The 19,867-nt window shown below is 41.5% G+C and overlaps 1 protein-coding gene across 2 annotated transcripts in view; it reads right to left on the bottom strand.

Moving 5' to 3' along the window:
• Positions 1–18,442, bottom strand: part of KDR (kinase insert domain receptor) — a 50,577-nt gene extending 32,135 nt beyond the window's left edge. Inside the window, exons 1-10 of one of the 2 annotated variants that reach the window (XM_056111295.1) lie at positions 18,109–18,442; positions 14,543–14,636; positions 11,858–12,054; positions 7,990–8,120; positions 6,970–7,138; positions 6,274–6,413; positions 5,338–5,515; positions 3,369–3,483; positions 3,117–3,280; positions 577–733 (exon numbers count right to left, since the gene is read on the bottom strand). In XM_056111295.1, the coding sequence (XP_055967270.1) occupies positions 577–733; positions 3,117–3,280; positions 3,369–3,483; positions 5,338–5,515; positions 6,274–6,413; positions 6,970–7,138; positions 7,990–8,120; positions 11,858–12,054; positions 14,543–14,636; positions 18,109–18,178 (1,415 nt within the window). In that variant the 5' untranslated portion in view covers positions 18,179–18,442. Of the gene's footprint in view, positions 1–576; positions 734–3,116; positions 3,281–3,368; positions 3,484–5,337; positions 5,516–6,273; positions 6,414–6,969; positions 7,139–7,989; positions 8,121–11,857; positions 12,055–14,542; positions 14,637–14,770; positions 14,798–18,108 lie in introns of those variants that run through there. The other variant, XM_056111296.1, reaches the window with a different exon arrangement.
• Positions 18,443–19,867: the final 1,425 nt, after the last annotated feature.

The raw sequence follows: 19,867 nt of genomic DNA, 5'->3' as shown, positions 1-19,867 counted from the left end.
ATTTTCAAAACAACAACAGGAAGTGAACTGCTGAGGGTGGTGGTGGGTGGGTTGTTGTTGTTTTTCCTAAGGATGTCTGGACTTGTGTTAGAACCTGATAAGCTGGGACAGAGATTCCAAGGGCCACAGATAAGTGGCCCTTGGAATCTTTTCTCTTGAAATCAACTCTCTGTCTCTGTCTCCATCTCTGTCTGTCTCTGTCTCTGTCTCTCTCCCCTTCATCAGCATTCTATTTGATATAGCCTTTGACATTGATAGAAAGGAGATACAGGGTAGGAGACACCAGGTGTTGGGAAGGAGAAAAACCAAAGATGGGCACTACACAAGGTAACCAATGAGGCTGCACTTGGAGATGTGTCTAGGAGGTTCATCTGAAGAGAGGGCTAGCTAATTTCAAAGCAGGGTATCTCAAAGACAGACATCCTTAAAAAAAAAAAAGTAGAAATATAAGGGAAAATTAATAATACTTCTAGAGCCACTTCTAGGAAGAGCCACATTGGCTTAGAAAGGGGCCATATCATAAGTAGGCATTATGAAAAGCTAAATGACGGAAACAAGAGAGTGGGTCCTACTCACGTGGGCTTGTAGGTACACTCTTCCTCCAGCTGCCAATACCAATGGATGTGTTGTGGGGGAGGTACAGAGTAGACCGTGCATGTCAGCGTCTGGGTGGTGCCATACTGGTAGGAGTCCACGGGAGATATCAGAGATTTCTCACCAATTTGGGGTGGGACTACAAATGAGAAAATAATTTTTAAATTGTCCATCAGCCTTTTTTTTTTTGACTTGTGGTGCTTAGGGCCTACTCCAGGTTCTGCACTCAGGGATCACTCCCAGGGGCTGGGGTTTGGGGAACCATATGGGTTTCCAAGGATCAAACTCAAGTCTTCTGTGTGCAAGACAAATGCCATATTTGTTGTACCATCTTTCCAGTTCTTTTTCCATCAGGTTTAAGAAACAAAAGGTACAAGTTTCCAGAAATTAATACCTATATATCTCTAAGCATACTAGACACCCATGTTTTGTTTCACAAAGAATGCCTGGTCTTAGAAGAGTACTGAGTTCCAGGAACAGTTAGCAAGTCTCATCACTTCGTGCTTCCGTTTTCTCCTATATGCTATAGGGACAGATCTCCTACCTACCATACCAACTAGATCAGAGTAAGAAAGGAAGAAAATAGTTGTCAATCACATTTATGAATTTATGATGCCTAGAATCCTTCATAGTCATTAAATCCTCACCATCAGATTGTCTTCTATTTACCACAGGAGCAAAAGGAATCACAGAAATGTAAATACCCTGCCGAAAGTTATCCACCACTTCTCCCTCTCTTTCTTTCCCTTTCTCTTTCTCTTCACCCTCTGCTTTTTCCTTATTTTTTTCCTTTCATCCTCTTTCTTTTTTTTAATTTGTTTTTATTTCTGTTTTTGTTTTTTGGGTCATACCTGGCAATGCACAGGGATTATTCCTGGCTCTACACTCAGGAATTACTCCTGGCAGTGACCAGGGGACCATAAGGGATGCTGGGAATCGAACCCGGGTTGGCCGCATGCAAGGCAAACGCCTGACTCAATGTGCTATCACTCTAGCCCTTTTTCTCTCTTCGATAGCTTCAAAGTCATTAGTGTGAAACTATTTTCTTATCATTATCAACCTAAAATCTCAGGCTATACTTGCAAAATTTGCTGTCTTTTTTGTTTGTTTTTTAAAAACTAGAACGAACCAAACAGTTAGTGACTTGATAGGCCAGTGAGATGGTGTTCCTTATTGTCCTTGATGACCATACATTTCCATCTCCCCACCCTATTTATCAGCTTTCCAGCTCCTCTTGCCTCCTCATATCCTATTGTTGAGTGACTTGTAAATGACCTTTCTGGAACTTGTTCTCCCTGAAGCTGGTTTCCCAGCAAAGAAAAGAAGCCAAGCTCAGCAGAGTCCCAGGGCAGTGGCAGGGCATGTGGATAAGAACCCGAGGTCAGGAGAGAAGGTCCCAAAGTATGATTATGCCGAGTCAGTCTACACCACTAAGAATCACAACAAAGGACTCTCTCCAACTGTGTTTGGAACAAGATATTAATAAATTTATTGGGAAGCAAGAAGAGGCCATGAGAGAGGATGATGCATTCTGATCAAAATATGTTAATTAAATCTCAAACACCCCCTGTTCCTCCCCCTAGAGAGTACTAACATACATGATCATATCAAATGCCCTGAGAAACCCTGCAATAAAGACACCTCTCTAATTAGCACCCCCATGCTTACTTGACTGCACCCTTTCCCCCACCCTGCCCAGACCTTAATTTTCTTTCAGTATAGGGAAACAAAATTCAAATCATCCAAATCAAACAGAAACCTGGTGTTTTCTCATGACCACATTAAGTCAGATCCTACCCCCTGCTTTAAAGAAAATCAAATGAAAGCTTCAAACCAAGTCAACGGTGTCAACTTGCAAAAGCCCGAGCTGAAATCTGCCCATGTGCTGCTAATACATTCTCTGCAAGGTCACACTAGGAGCTTCCCACAAATTATAGGAAGAGTCTCCCGCATGTGCATGTCACATGCATAGTTCACTGGGACAGGAGCAATGACATGGACAGAAATGAAGTCTGACCACTACCCTGGAAGAAATTCTTATTTTACTGCATTTAGCCGTCCACGATCTCCCTTCATCTGCCAGCTGAGCAGTTCTTAACTTGGTCTCTTGAGCAAACATCTCCAGAATATACTGTTCTACACCTCACTTTACTACTTCTACTATTCTAGATCCTGTTTTTGGGGGGGAAAGGATGTGTTTACATCCAGCTGTGCTTAATCCTGGTAGCACTCCTGGTAGGGCTTTACTCTTGGCTCGGCACTCAGGGATCATTCCTGGCAATTCTCGGGGAGAATATGGGAATGCTGGGGGTCAGAGTTGTGCAAAGTAAATGGCTTACCCACTGTACTATCACTCCAGATCTCATTCAAGATCATTTTTGTAATATATTGGAATCTACTCAGGAAGGGAGTGAAATATCAGGTGACAAAGGAACGGTGGGTATAATTATCCAAAGGACTGAAAGAGAATTATACTCCTTCGAATAAATCTTGAGCAGAGAAGGAAAATCCAGAGAACTCACCATTCACAATCAGAGAGAGCTTGTGACTCTGTTTCTCCTTGGAAATGGGATTAGTAAGGACAATGGTATAATTTCCAGTATCTTTTTCACTCACTTCCATAATAGTGAGTACATGCCCCACTTTAATTGTGTGATTGGACTCAAGCGGTCTTCCATTTTTATACCTATGGGAAAAAGAATCCCAGGAATTAGTACTATCGAAGGATCTGCTTCCACATGACACAGAGCTCTGTGTTTATTTCTGAAAGTTACCATTTTATTTCTGGGGCAGGGTAACCCAGGTACTGCACAGGGATTCTCAGGCGGTCTCCCAGCGTGGCTTCCACCAAAGATTCCATGCTACTCTCAAAAGCAACAAAGGGCTTTTCTAGAAGAAAACAAAAAGAGTTATTCCTCTAAATGTCAGCCTCTTGAAAGTGAACATTTGGTTTCGGTTTTAATTTCAAGAAGAGTCAGACTTTGGGCGGTCTGCATGGTGTCATCCAAGAACCCCCCCAATCATATTCTGGTTTCTGCCTCACCTGTGGGCTTTGTGTTTGCTTTCCTCTGACCAGGTGCACTCCATAAACTGACTGCTCAAGCACTTGCTTCTCTGGAAAGCTTTTAAGTTCTCCATTCCCTAAGTTCTGGGTACTCCCCCTTCTCTACTCCTATGACACCTCAGTCCTCAAATTTTTTCTATTTATTCACATCCTCCTCTAGTCTTAGACGTAAGTACTCTTTACATTTCTCTTCAAGTTATATCTTCTTCCCACGACCGCTCTGGTTTCAAGGTTTACACAATTACTGTCTCCCCATGGCTGTTTAATGAACATCTCCAAATGAACACACCCAACATGTTGTCCACATCTTAATCTCCTCTCCTCTTTCCCTTTCTCAAAACAATAGCATGACTATTCACTCAGTTGCCTCCACAAAAACTGTCTTCTTGCATATTTTTCTCTTATAATCTCAGCCAATGAATTTATCAGATCCTGTCAGTTCATCTTCAAATATATATCCAGAATTAGATTCCTTTGCATGGTCTCTATCGCTATCACCCCTGTTTAAGTTCTGGACTGTTTCTCACTTAGATTATTGCAATTTGTCTCTTTACTGGTCTCCCCACTCCTGCCCTTAGTTCCTTAAAGTATAAGAAATATGATGTTCCCAGAAGAACATACACTAACAGGTCTCTCTGTGCTTCCAGTCTTTTTATGTACATTCTATATACATTCTATGTACATTCTATGTACATTAAACAATCCAGAATTACCAATGCCTGTAAGTTTCACATAACCATCAAATCTAACAAACACTTATGAATGTGAAAAAGAATAAATGAGGGGCTGGAGCGATAGCTCAGCGGGTAGGGCGTTTGCCTTGCATGCAGCTGACCCGCATTCAATTCCCAGCATCCCATATGTTTCCCTGAACACCTCCAGGAGTAATTCCTGAGTGAAGAGGCAGGAGTAACCCCTGTGCATTGCCAGTTGTGACCCCCCAAAAAATTTTAAAAAAAGAATAAATGAGAAATTAAGTGATTTATTCAAAGCCTATAGAGAGTAATTAAACCTAGGCTTCCCAAACTGCAAAATCCAGACTTTTTCAAGCAAGTCCCTCTGCTTTGCAATAAAAGGAGATTAAATAAGATGTTTTAGATATAACATACTGCTTATTATAACTTTAAATATTATTATAAAACAATAATATTTTGTGAGCATTTATATAAGGTCAATCTTCTTGTAGAAGTTGGGATTTCGGCCCAGGTCTCCACCTCCTAAATGATCTAACTTTACTCTTGATCTCGAGTTCATGCGGTCTCCATAGCTAAAGCTTAAAAAATAAATAAATAAATCACGGTTCTCCGTTGTTCATTGATTTGCTCGAGCGGGCCCAGTAACATCTCCACTGGAGACTTTGTTGTTACTGTGTTTGGCATATCGAATACATCATGGGTAGCTTGCCAGGCTCTGCCGTGGGGACGAGAAACTCTCGGTAGCTTGCCGGGCTCTCCAAGAGGGGCGGAGGAATCAAACTCGGGTCGGCCATGTTGGCTGCTTGTAAGGCAAATGCCCTACCATTGTGATATTTCTCCAGCCCAAATATATAAATAAATAAATAAATAAATAAATAAATAAATAAAAAGGTCTTCCAGATGATAGGAATCACAAACTGACCTAAATTCAAATTATCTTATTTTTCAAGTCACAGCATAATTCCCAAAGAGATCTTAACTTACCATAGACCCTGACAAATGTGCTGTTTCTCTTGGTCATCAGTCCACTAGAAGCCACACAAGTGTACCATCCTTGGTCATTCCGAGTTACACCATCTATAGTGAAGCTATTAAGAAATTTCTTCGTCTCAGTCCCATACTGGATTTCTGTATTCCGGCTCCCTATTTTCTTATGTTCATGCTGAAAAAGAGTTTCGAGAACTTTCAAAAAGTCCTGCTTAATGTGACCCACGAGCTTCCACAAAACCCCAAGCTCAAGTTTTGCCCCATGGAAAACACTATTCCACACTCGTAATACAGCCTTCAGAGCTATTAACATATGCAGACAATAACCATACTTGGTTTCAGGAGAAATCAATCCAATCACCTAAACTAAGATTTTTTAAATGTCAGAGAGTAAGAATAAAATAGATAGGACCTGTGAAATCACAAGCAATTATGTCCTCTATTTCCTTTCACACAGCCGACACGGGTTCAATCCCCATCACCCCATACAGTTCTCCAGCCCGGCCAGGAGTGTTCCCTTAACACTACAGGGTGTGTTCCTCAAAACAACAATAACGACAACAAAACTACACAAATAAAAAGTATTCCCCCTGAAGAGCAATGTCCTCATGAGAAAAACAGATGAAGGACTTTAGAGAATCAAAAGTAATGCAATTTGGAAAGTGGAATCGCCTCAAGAAAACAAATCTGCATAGCCAATTATAGCAAGGAGGGTTAGAGTTCTTAGCATTGCCTCCTTTTTTCACAGGTATTATAGATCCTGAAATTGTGTATGTGTGTGTGTGTGTGTGTGTGTGTGTGTGTGTGTATGTGTGTGTGTGTGTGTGTTCTTACATTTTATCTACTCAGAAAGATTCCTATCACTTCCCAGCAAACTCCATTGGGTTTTATTATCAAAATATTTAGAAGTATAGCTTTGATTGTGAGTGTTACCTTCAAAGAAGGATATACCCAGTGGAATTTAATCGCCACATTGAGTTCGGTCCTTGCTGTACAGTTTAAAACAAGCTTCTCTCCAACAGAGAGCTCGATTCCATTAGCAGGGCTCAGAACCAGATCATAAATCCTGTAGCCTGGAGCAAGAAAATCAGAATGTAAGAGGGAAAACAAATTTATATCTTTGCCCAATTTTCTTTAAAAATGATGCAATTACGAACTGTGGCACATTGTTTTTTCCCTGTGGGGTTCACCGATCCCTGACAGATAACTCCCCCCAGAGAGTTAGCCTACCTAGATTTACAAAGCAGACATGCAGAAATCTCAAATGTGTTGTAGCAGAGAGCAGAAAAGTTGTAAAATTTGAGGAGTCAATTGTCAACTTGGCCAGCTTTAGTATATTTCCAAACAATTAAAAGTAGCTATGTCAAGCCATACTTTAAGCATTGATTTTTTTCCCATAAAATGCGCTCCTGTTATAGCATTTTCTTTTATTGTGGTCTTGGGAAAAAGGAGCAAAGCTTGATTGCACATAGCTAGAGAATAGATAGAATGAATTGTCCACCATGATGTTGACATCTTATCTTTGAAGTCCTTATCTTTTACCCACCACCATAACCTCCAGTATCTTAATACCGGAAGTCAATAATTATTGTCTGATACTAACAAGAGGAAAAGAAAGTTTTCTCTTACCTACAACCGCAACTATATACACAATAGACTGGTAAGTTTCATCATTAATTTTTGCTTCACAGAAGACCATGCCAGCATAGCTTATCAAATAGCTTGGAATAGTAAAGCCCTTCTTACTGTCCCAGAAAATTCTGTTACCATCAGGAATAAACCTCTTTTCTGGATACCTCTGGATAGTAAAAAACAAAAGTCAAATATTAATCAAGTGCTATCCAAAAGTGAAAATTACAACATAATCACCAAAGAAGTTCATCTAATTAAAGATGATGTAATGTATATACACAACATGGAATAATATTCAACTATTATTTTTTTTTCAAATAAAATACTACAAATTTAAGGATTTAGGTCTCAGGTGAACCGAAAGAGCATGCTTAGTAAAACAACAGATGTAGAAAGACAGATAGCATATGATTTCATCAGAAATGGTATATACAGAAACAATCAAAAAAGTAACTAAAATTACTTAAAATAAACTGTTAGATTAAATCTACGACCAAATTGGCAGTTAGTAGTACTAGGGATCTATGGCTCAATGGAAAATTTCATGCTTTATAATGCAGGCAACCTCGGATTGATCCCGAGGACAAAAAAAATGCAATTGTGGTTATCAGAAGGGAAAGGAATAGAGGATGGGTGGTGGGTGGGGTGAATGAACGAGGTCAACTGTAGACATAGTACAGCAGGCAGGGTGCTAGCCTTGCATGTGGTTGACCCAGGTTCAATTTCTGGCAGCCCATATGATCCCCAACTGCCACCAGAAAAAAAATCCCTGAGTGCAGAACCAGGAGTAAGCCCTGAGCATTCGAGGTGTACTCCCCCCGTCTTTGCCCCCAAAAATTTAAAAATAAAAGAAAGAAAAAGAAAAAAAACTGAAGAATTAATCTTATTTTCAAAAGAAAAAAATGGCTTTATTTATTGTCATTTTAACTTTCAAAGGATAGTTAAAACCCATTGCCGTCATTATATTATAAACAAGCTATCCATATTCATAGCATAAAAACTTAAGTTGTAACTTACTGCCCAAAGGGACACGTTGAGGTCTGCTGTGGAGCCAAGGCATGGAATCACCACAGTTTTGTTTTTGCTCTCAGTGATGTACACCACTTCATGCTGGTCACTAACAGAAGTAATAAATGGAGACCTGTAATCTAGGAGCAAATTTAATCTCATTAATTGTGATGGCATTTACTAGAAAGTTTGGTCATCATTTAGGTGGGTAAACACTAATTGGAAAAATTGAAGGAAAGGAAATGACAGTACGGAAAAGAATTCATCCATTCATTCATTCTTGAGTTAGTCTACAAATAGGCATTTTGTTTCCAACTGAAAGGCTACAGGACGGTGTGTGAGTGTGTGAGTAGAAAAGTCCAAAGAAAATTTCCAGAATGAGTTTTACCTCTAAGTATTGCCAACAAATAGGATGTTTTAGAGGGACTCATTTAACCAACTTGATTGTTATAATTTCTTTTCAAAATCAAAGAGTATACTTATTTATCAAACATACTTTTATATGTACTATATCCTTATGTATATGATGTTTAATGTAAGTTAAAAATTCAGGATCAGTGAGATAGTACAGCAGGTAAGGTGCTTTTGTTGCATACAGCTGACCTTGATTCAGTCCCCAGCACCACATATGGTCGCTCAAGTTCTGCCAGGAGTAATCCCTGAGCTCAGAGCCAGGAAAAAAACCTGAACACAGTCATATGTGGCCCCCAAAACAACAATATTAATAAATTAAAATTCATTCTGTATGTTTTATAATTGCATGTATACTGTTTTGATTTTGTTTTTTAAATCACAAATAGATTTTTAAAAATGAAAGTGGCATAAAAATCAATGAATTTTAATTTGAAGGAATTTTTCAAATAAACAGAAGAGTGGATTGAAGAGTGGTAAGGGTTCAAAGGACCATGACAGGAGAATATTGGCATTTTGGTGGTAGGAAGGATGTGATAATCCTGTATCCTGAAAATACACATTATTTTAAACAACATTATCTCTACAAAAATTTTAAAATAAAAAAGTTAAATAAGCAGGAAACAAAAAATTGTAATTTCGTAATAAAGAAAAAAATTTTTGCAGATATTTTAAGATTATAGAGACTAGATATAGTAGTCTACATAAAATAATGTTAATTGTTTTACATTTACTTTAAGATTCAGCAGCCATAAATACCTTTATGACCAAAAAATTAGAAATACCCCATATCAAAAAGTAAGAAGACAAAAGCTTTTTTGGGGGGGGTTCATACCCGGCAATGCAGAGGGGTTACTCCTGGCTCTGCACTCAGGAATAACTCCTGGTGGTGCTCAGGGGACCATATGGGATGCTGGAAATCAAACCCGGGTCGGCCATGTGCAAGGCAAACGCCCTACCCGCTGTGCTATTGCTCCAGCCCCAGAGACAAAAGCTTTTAGTGTCACCAAGAGCCCGGCAAGCTACCGAGAGTATTCGATATGCCAAACACAGTAACAACAAAGTCTCCAATGGAGACGTTACTGGGCCCGCTGGAGCAAATCGACGATCAACGGGAGGGCCTTTACCTTTTACCTTTACCTTTACTGTGTCAAGAGTAAATAGTGAAGAGATTTTTAATGTCATTTAAAAGAAAACTACATCATTCCTCAGAAATAGAGTTTATGTGATATGAAGTCATCCTTGAATTCTCAAGAGAGATAGCAGCCCGAACTGCTAGGCCCAACACACCTCAGTGGACATTTTCAGAGTTCTTTCAGATGGCTGGTCAAAGTGAAGAAGGAGTTAATTAAACCAAAGGCAGGGAAAAGCAACTTATTCCCTGCAACAGCAGAAGTCTGATTTCCTTCCCAGCTGGAAAGCACAAAACAGGCAGGAGGTCCAGGACCCCACATGCCACAGCCATTATCTTACAAGGCCAGGACCTATTTCCTGGCTCCATCCATTGCTGGAGGGAATGGGTCTGAAGACTAAGGAAGTAAGGTGGAGACTGGGGGGCTGGGGATTAAAGGACTGTCCATAGGGAATGCTCCACTGTTTTCTTTCCCATTGTTAAACTTCATGACATAATCTTACACAACTCAACTCCTAGAACACTAGGCTTAGTCAGGGAGCAAAATATGATGGTATATCCAAAGACTGTAGTGTATAACTAAACAGTACTAAGGACTGCAACTTTTTAATATTACCTACCTTTTATCCACATGCTATAAAATATTCCACAGCTTACTTACAGAACAGGCTTTGTGCGGCTAAATTAACCTCTTGATGTAAAACTAAAACTATTGTGTACCTCTATTCTATTTTGGTATCCCCCAAAAGGAAATAAACAATAGAAACCCAAACAACCACCCATCCTCCCCCTAAATAAAATATTTACTGTAACTTATGATGTGAATTTTCACATGTCTCCAGGTTTCCTGAGACTTGGGGAGAAGGAAATGCTGAGATATTATGGGAGAGGCTCATCATGTAGCATTTCCAGACAGGGCAAAAGCAGGAAATCCTTGCAATCTTCTAAGAAAGCCTCATCTCCCAAGACTGGCAGATCAAAAGCAGCCAGCAATTCTCAGAGATGGAAGCCTCCTCTCTTTCTACTTCTGCAGAGGGGAGGAGGTACATAATTCAATCTTGGGTTGAGCTTGCCCTGAGAAAAGATAATTCTCAGGTTGTCACAATCCAGCAATGTCCTATGTTACTGTTGATGTTGTTATTGCTGGGGGAAGGACACACCCCAATGGCACTCAAGGAATCAGCAGCACCAGGGATAGTGCCTCCAGCCTTACACATGCAAGGCATGTTCTACCTGAGTCACATTCCAGCATACGTTATTCTGATATGCTCTCCACTTTTCCATTGCACGAGTCATACTGTGCACTATCAAAATGTAAATAGATGGGGATGCACAAGGGAGTTTTCCAAAACTGATTCTGTACAATTTTTAAAATTTTTCCAAAATTCTATTCTGTAAAAGATGCTTCTGGTAAAAAAAAAAAAGTCTAAGCCAACTTAACCTGCCTTAAATCATCAGAATATCAAGAGGTATATAAAAGAATAACTAGACTATCTTAAAAGTTCATCTTTCCTGAAAAGATAAATAATTTATGAATCCATGTAAAATATTTTACAACACTTCACTGTCCCAAAGCATAGGTATTTTAGGAGTCAAGTCAGGTAATGCACAGAAAAATCAAAGGCAAGTTTTTTTTTAATTCAAAACAAAAATCAATTCATTTTATAAATGCTAACTACATGTAACATTGTATTTTTTTCTACAGGCGTGTAGCATAGCCTCAAAGATGTCAATGGCAAATTGCAAACTGAAAGATGTGGAATATTATCCAAAAGTTCAAACCATGCAAACTGAAGAAAAGCTGTTCTTAAAAGGCCCTATAAGGTAGGATCTTCATTAGCATTAAAGTATGTCAATTGTTTTTTGTAAAGTGTAATGGGAAAAGAGAAGCTCTGATGGGAAAAAGAAAAGCACCAGAGGCCTTGACTGATTCCCCTATGCATTCTTGAGAAAATCCTCTGCCCTATTTCAGATAACCTATCTGGCCACAGAAACCTTTCATAACTCAACCCCTGAATCTTTCTTTGCAGGACTTCAGTGATTTTTTTAATCAGACATTTGAATGTTTCTATAACATTCCCCGGCCAATTATGAACACAGATTTTCCTTAGAAGCAAAGATCAGACCCAAACTAACTGGAGAGAAGAGGAGTTTGTGAGTCCAAGCTCCAAGTTGGCTTCTCAGAGGAAACCTTGAGAGTGAAGAATTTTGTATATTCCTGTTGGCAAACAGCCTGAAGAGCGAGCCTTTTGTTGTGCTCGAGTCTTCTTTGTGTCTATTGTATTTCATAACTGGAAAATCAACATGGGAAATGAATTCTATTTAACCACTTACCTTGAACGTAGACATAGATGGCTGAGGACGTGTCAGTGTCCCGGTAAAAGCACTTGTAGGCTCCCGTATCATTTCCAATCACATTTGGAATCACAAGTGTCTTACAAAAGACATCATCACTGCACTCGGTTACTTCCACTCTTTGCTCAGAACCAGTCTGATTGTTGGGCCAGAGCCAGTCCAAGTCCCTCTGCCCACTGAAAAATTAATTCCAGGGAAGGATGAATGTGAAGTGTCATAGAATGAGGCTGTTTCTAAAAAGGCCAAAGATTTGGTTCTCAAATTTATATGCATTCCTCATGAGATAGATTCAAAGCCTTCTACCAACAAGGATAGGCTGGATCAACAAATGACAAAAAGCCGTAGGTGCCACTGCAGAAATCATTTCCATGCATTACTGAATTTTCTATAAGCAATGCATTTATTTATTCAACAACAGTTGAATAAGCTCATCTCACATGCCCATGTTGGGGATACAGCAAAGAACAAGTCAGATGAAAGTCAGTGTTTTTACAGAGCCTCATCCATGAAGAGGAACTGAACAATGGAAATCCTTAAGAAAGCTAAATATTATTTTTAAGTAAGTAAAATGTATTGTACAAAAGGTGAAAATAAAAGTTACAGAGAAAAGTTGGAACAAACAAATGAAAGAGTAAAGAGAGTAAGTTTTGTAAAGTGGGTTAGATGAGTATCAGGAGGAACAGTATTCTAGTGGAGGGAGCAGCAAGTGTGAAGAGCTGAGGGATAGGTGTCTACTGGAATACTCTGGAAACAGCAAGAAAGTCCGGTTGGTCATGTTAGAGTTGGCATCCAGGGGAGTGGGAAATGAAATTAGGATATAAATACACCTGTCTAAGAGGCTCATTGGGGCATGAGGATTGAAAACACTTTTATAGCAGCATCTTTCCACAAGGTCCCATGGAAGAGAGAACTTCAAGCAAATGCAACCTCATTGATCCTTGTTTCAAAGAATATGAAATGTCCATGAAAAGGCAGTTCTACACATAAAACTACGTTGTAACACACACACACACATACTATAGCTTATTTACAAGCTACAAAATGCTTATGCTAAGTTTATAAAGCTATATGGAATCTTTGGTGATTTTGTTGAAATCAAAGGGTAAATGTCTTACAAAGTAGAGCTAGAGAATAAGTTCCTAGAGAATAATTTCCTATTATTATATTTTCCCCCATGAGCTGGATGAAAGTGACCTATGCTTGGTAAGAGGACTAAGTGTAAGGTATTCCTTATATTCTACCATCTGAAATAGATCAGTCAAAATAGATGGGATTGAGCACTTGGTATTCATCCAGCATGAAGTGAGAGCAATATTTCCCAAAGATCTTTGTAGCCATCAGGCTCTCTTCTCAAAGGGCAACACTGGTGCCATCCATTTCTGGACCCCAGACACAAAACAAGCTGGTTTTGATAAGTCTCAGAGTATGTCCTGCAAAATCATAATCACTTTACTCCATTAAACACCAAGATCTCAACTTTGGATAGTTTCTGGAAGACTACATATAAAAGATCTCTTCTTGTCTGAGGCATATTTCTCCAGTTAGCAAGAATTAATAGCATAACTTCTTGCTAGCAAGTAAAAAGAGAAGCATCTCCAACTATCAAACCAGAGCGGGAAGTCCAATATCCATGAGAATATACACTAAGTTATATTGATGGTTGAATGCTATTAAAGATACTACCATCAGAATTTTGTCATGAAATAAACATGTTCAAATGAGTAAAGATAAATATAGAATGAATAAATAAAGAATAACCACGTTCAAAAACCATTCTGGATATAATAAACATGGTCTAAAACTTCAGATTGCCTCGAGCAGGCCCCAGTAACGTCTCTTTCATCCTAGCCCTGAGATTATATTCATGGCTATTTAGGAGAGTGAGACCCATCATTGTTACTGGTATTTGGCATATTTGGTACGCCAAACTCTGGGGAGTTTGCCAGACTCTGCCCTGTGGGCAGGCTACATTCGATAGCCTGCAAGTTTGTCCAAATCATAAAAAAAAAAAAACTTTTTTTTTTTTAAAACTTCAGAATTATCTTTTAAAGGTTCATCCCCAATTTCATTTATGCATTCAACATTTATTGGCATTTATATTGCATGTTACATTAGTTACTGAGGTCTATGTGTATGTATGTATGAACATGTATATTTGCAAAGGGTAGAGGGTGAAAAGGCCAAAAAAGTCATACACACTTGCTGAATAAATTTCTTAGAAATTTCACTATTAATAAAAAATTACTATAATTTTTTATAATTCTAAAGTATGGGAATTGTTTTCCCTGCATTAAGTATTAATTATTTGACACAAGAAATATGAATGTAAAATGAATCCTTACGTGTTGGGAGGATCCTCCCAGGATGGGAGAAGCATGCTGAAAGTAGACTATAGACCAAACATGATTGCCACACAATGCCTCTTTTGCAAACCACAGCACCCAAAAGGAGAGAGAGAGAGAACAAAAGGGAATGCCCTGCCACAGAGGCATGATGGGAAGGGGGGGCTTGGGGGGTGGGAGGTATACTGAGACCCATGGTGCTGGAAAATGGGCACTGGTGGAGGGATGGGTACTTGATCATATAACTGAAACCCAAGCACAAAAATTTAAGTCTATAACTGTACCTCATGGTGTTTCACTAATAAAAAAACTGAATCCTTACCTGCATGTAATTTGAAGAGTTGTATTAGCCATAATTGTAAGTATGTCTTTCTGTATGCTGAGCCTGGGAGGATCAAGAGAAACACTGGGCAAACCTAGAAACAAATTAAACAAACGAATATGAGTACCACTGCATTGGACCCAATAGGAAACACCTTCCATAAACAATGCACACTCTATATTTTAAAAGGCCTCTTCAGCAATTCATTGTGTAAAACTGTGAATTTACTTTTCACCATTCCCAGTAAAAGTTCACAAGCTGTGTCATAACAGGAAGAATGGGCAGATGGTCATAAACCAACACAACAGACTGCAATTCATGGAGCTAGGGTGGAGTTCCTGTTTTCCTGCATTGCCAACTTCAAGGTCTTACAAAAGGATATGGGACATTGAAATGAAATGAACCTTCATCTAATGATCTCACTCCCTTGGGAACAGACCCACTGACATTTCTTGTAGAACATAGGATGCACACATTCGACTAGATTGCTGATTAATGAATATTACTTAGAGTGATTTCTATATAATTCAGCTATGTTCCCTAAAGAGGGTGGGGGTGTCCATGACCTTATCTCATTTCCCTTTTCCTTTAACAATTTTTTAGAGCTTTTCCTCTGGAAACTGAACAGTCATTGTTGAAGAACTATACATTAAAACAAGGTGAGGGAAAATGAGGAAAGAAAAGCATGTCTCACTGTACATTATTATATACATCAAATTTGTGCATAATAATATAAATTTTCCATAGAAAATAAAACATTGGAAAATCTCAACAGATTCATCAAGACTTATAGCACAGTCCACAACCAAGTGGAAAACAAGAAACCTAAAAGTAACAAAAACCAGATTTTACCATGTGTCACTTCCACAGCAAGAAAACTTAGTTCTCTGTCAATAGAATAGGAAGCACTAACATGTATCAGGGAAAGAAAAGTTGCTTACTAGGTTAGCGTTTTAACTGATATCATGATGTTCAAAACACTATCTCAACGAGTGACTGACACTGACTGAACAGCCAAGTTTACTATGGTACGTAAACATATTTCTAATCATACCGACTAAAAACAAACAAGTCTCTATATACTCCACACACAAAACCATGTCATTTATCTTGTTAAGCAAAGAGTATCTAAGCAAATATGACAGAATATGAGCAAAACAGCCAATGCATTGACTGACTGTACACCAGAGGGTACAGCTTCAGGCAAAACGAACAATTGATCACACTTGTTCTCACACATTCGCCCAGATGAGCAAAACAGGTTGCTGACACAACTGAAGATATATGGATCAATGACAGTTTTTTTTAATAACCTGGAAATTAATGAATAGCAATAATTTCAAAAACGAATCCTCAATGTCATTTACTCTCTTTTGGAGCAGCAATTCTAAAACTTGAGGATGTGTCAAAATAAACCTAAGCCTACATCAGGGCATTATAATACCACTTTGGGAGACTCCTTGGGTCATTCCTGGACAGCTACTGGTCTATGCTGAGTTTTGTTTATTAATGAAGCATGTTGAAGGAATCTGAAAACAATATCAACTTCCAACATTAAAAAAACGCAAAATGTTTCATTGCAATAGAAAAGCCTTCTAAAAATAATTTATTTCCAAAAATAATTTATTTCCTTGATCACAGATCTCAACCTTGGCTGGGAAACACTGGGTTAAAAAACAAGTCAAAAAAAGTAACAATACAGCAAATCACATAATGATACAAATGAGAACCCATTATTTGGGCACATTTATGTGGAAAAAAAGAAATGTTGGTAAATATAATATCCCAAATAAGCTATGCCTACCATACCACCAAAACAAAAAATTCTAGATCTCCCATAAATTAAAACTACAGATTATCATGCACTCTAAATATGGTTGCTATGTAAAAATAAATGTTTTTAGATGTTCATTACTCATAGACAGCAAAGATAATACCATACTATTCTGGAGACACATCAACAAGAATAATCCATTGAGGCTATCAATCATGATTGATAACTTAAAATTCGTATCTGTAGACTGACATTCCATTTTTTTTCTATTCTGCCAAACTTCATTCATTTTCACTGGCAAGTTTGAATTCCTCTCTTCAGAAGGTTTTAAAGAAATTACTATAAGAAGTACATATGCTACTGCTCAATAAAAAGCCCTTCTATGTTCAAATCCCATAACCAATATTAATTAATTTGTGCACTGTTACCCTTCCAGCTCAAAGCAGGAGGGAGAAACAACAGCGCCTCTGTTTCTAGAGTTTGATGGCACCAATTATGGCCCAATCCAATTAAGCAAGTCACACACTCCAAAAGGACAACCTCATCATTATACTCAGAGCTACCCCATTATGGTCACCACTGCTGCACTATGAAACATTCCAGGCTTAAAAGCAACTCACTCCTTTGTGGGATGCAGAACCACTACATGTTTCAGACCTTTCATTCTCTCCCCATCTTAGGGGAGAGGAAGGTCTTGTCAGGGGCGATTGAGCATCCAAGATAGGGTGAGGCCTGATGAACCAAGCCATTATTAAGACAATTCAGTGACCATAAACAGCTGATCTTGCTATTGTAGTTGAGAGTTTTTTCTTAAATAAAAGGCATGACTTTTATTTTTCTTTCAATATAAGGGAATTTCCCCCAAGCCCTCTTAATTTATTTAATTTGCTCCCGTTCTCGGCTCCCCACTTTCTCACGTTTCCAAGACGGGAAATCTGAAAACTGGCAAAGTACGTCTAACAGAAAATAGATACGAAAGGAAAGGAGCAAGAAGCGGGAGATGAAGGAGGACAAGTGTCTCATGAGGGCTTGTGTTCCTAATCTTGGAGACTGAAATTGTCGGTGACAATAGGAGCAGCCAGTGGCGCTACTGGTACCAAGTCATGTAAATTTCCAGACGCGAACTTCTAACCAGGAGCTGACTCCAAAGACCAAAGCGCTCAGCAAACTCATTGCTTTACAAAGGAAAATGTTCCTGGAGCATCTAAGGGATCTGTCACAGTACGACTCTAAGTCCCAGTTTCCCCCAGCTCTGAGAGGAGTGCAGAGTCCCCGCAGAAAGTTGAAGGAAAAGTTCCCTACCGCTGGACCTCCTACAGCGCTACGCATGTGAGTTCCAGCCAAAGGAGCAAGTCCACCGCGGCCCCCACCAGAGTCCTGCAGGGGCAGAGCTGAGTGCGCGGTGCTAGCCCCGGGAACTGTCCTTGCACTCCGCACCCAGCACCGAACTGGGAGGGTGCTTGCAGCTGCCTTTCGCCGTTAGTTCCCGCCTCCCCGAGCGCTTCCAGCTTGCCCGCCAGGGTGCCATCCCAGCCCGCGCCTCTGAGAAAGCCCGGGGGCGGAGGGCGTGGGGCTGTCCAGTTCCTGGGGACAGGCTGGGGAGACCAGAGTGAGAGCCAAGGAACGGGCCTGGATCTCAGGGACGCCGCCTCGCTGAGAGATCTTGGGCCAGTCACTGAGCCCAGACACATCGGGGTTTTGAAAGTCCAGCTCTTCGGGTCCGCTCGCATCCCCATCTCTCCGCCCGCACCCCGCCTCTCCAACCCTGCTTCTGGGGCGTTGGGCGGCTTACCCCCCGAGGCAGCCCGGGTCTCCACGCAGAGCCACAAAGCGATGGCCAGCAGCGCCTTGCTCTCCATCATCCCGCACCAAGCGCCCAGCGCCACGGGTGCAGAACTCGGACGCGGGGTCCTTCTCCCCGCTCCTGGCCAGCCGAGGAGGCGCAGAGACGCAGCGAGTCCGGAGCGCGCGGGGCGAGGGCGCCCGGGCTCCGGCCGCCGCGGCAGCGGGGGCGCCCGTGGGAGCTGGTGGGCAAAGGCTATCCCGGTGTCGAGAGGTGCTGGGCTTTCTGGAGCGCCAGGGATGCCCCGGGCGGACGGGGACAGCTCAGCGCCGCACAGCGCCCGCTCTCCTGCGGTCTCGGGACTGGGCGCCGGTGGGCTGCGGGGCCGAAACTCAAAAGGGTGGAGGCGGGGCCGGGAGGGGCGGGGAGGGGCGGGGAGGGGCGGGGACCCAGGGAGTTGGCCCCGCCCCGCAGCCTAGCGCCCGGTTGGGTTCCCCCAGCACGCCGGACCCGCTCCTTGCCTCCTGCGGGGATCGGGGCGCTGGGTGGTCCCCATTCTCCGTTTCGGGCGCAGCAACTCCATGGGGGTGGGGGTGGGGGGGGAGGGAGTGTAGCAAGAGTTCTGAGCGACTCTAAAAGTGCAATAGATTGCTGTCCGCCCCTCTCACCTCCCACTTCGAGGTATTGGGGTACGGCCAGGGACACGCAGCAAGCAACTGTCGCGCCCTGGACAAGCCGGCCCAGGTTTCCGGGAGGTGTCGGGCACCAGGTGCAAGCTGCGTGGCTGGGGCCCAGGCTGAGGGTCGGGTCTGCAGCGGTTGCAACCACCACATGAAGCGCTCGCTAGCGCTAGACAAAAGTGGGGGGGGGGGGGTGTCGCAAAAGGGCCAAGAGATTCTGGCGAGGTCTAGCGGGAGTCTGCCAGACCCCTCACTGTTTGAAACTCTGAGACCGACTACTAAGCACGAGCCCAGCCCTCCAGAGCGCCCCTCTTTCCTTGGATACCAGGTGGTTTCCAAAGTGTCTTGCTCACCCCCTCCACCCACCCCCCTTTACCCCCCCCAGCCGCACACACGCACAAAGGCATTTAAATTTGAGATCTCTTTACCTAGTTTTTGCCAAGATCTCCAGGACTGTCGTGCACGCGCCACAGAAGTGTTACCTGTTCCGTATGCCGAGTGTCCTGGGCAAAGAGCTTTGCGGACTGTTTCCCGTCAGGGAACCCCAACTTGACGACTCTCTGTCTTGAATCAGACCCGGGGGACGCTTGCAGCCAAGCCCCGTTAGGCGATGGGTCAGGTGACTCGGTCGCGAGCCGGTATCCCCAGAAGCAATGGAGAGAAAGCACAGAGCCGCAGACCCGGGCAGTCGAGGGAACTGCACCAAGACTCAAGGCTCTCTCTCCGGGTGCGGACTCCTGGCGCTGTTCGCAAGAGAACCCGGATTCCTTTCTGGCCGCTGCTTTTCTTTTACTGCTCTCATTTCTCCCCACTCCTGTGGAAGGGATACCAAATGTCACCGAACTTCATTAAATACAATCTTCTAAAACCTAGGAAGTCTTTAACTTCCCAGAGGCTTCTTGAGAACAAATGAAATGACTATTTGTAGGGCACGTAAGGAGATTACTGTTACTGTTTCTGGGTTACTGTTTCTATGTGTATCCGAACCCCTCTTTCTGAAACGCACAGATAACGTGTAGCTTTTCTGCTGCCTCTTCATAAAACTGTATTTGCTTTTTTATTTTGCCATGTTGACAATTGAGATTCTT

The sequence above is a fragment of the Sorex fumeus genome, unplaced genomic scaffold (assembly GCF_029834395.1).
Source record: "Sorex fumeus unplaced genomic scaffold, SorFum_2.1 ptg000013l, whole genome shotgun sequence".
Classification (NCBI taxonomy): domain Eukaryota; kingdom Metazoa; phylum Chordata; class Mammalia; order Eulipotyphla; family Soricidae; genus Sorex; species Sorex fumeus.
This window is presented reverse-complemented; position numbering and strand designations above follow the sequence as displayed.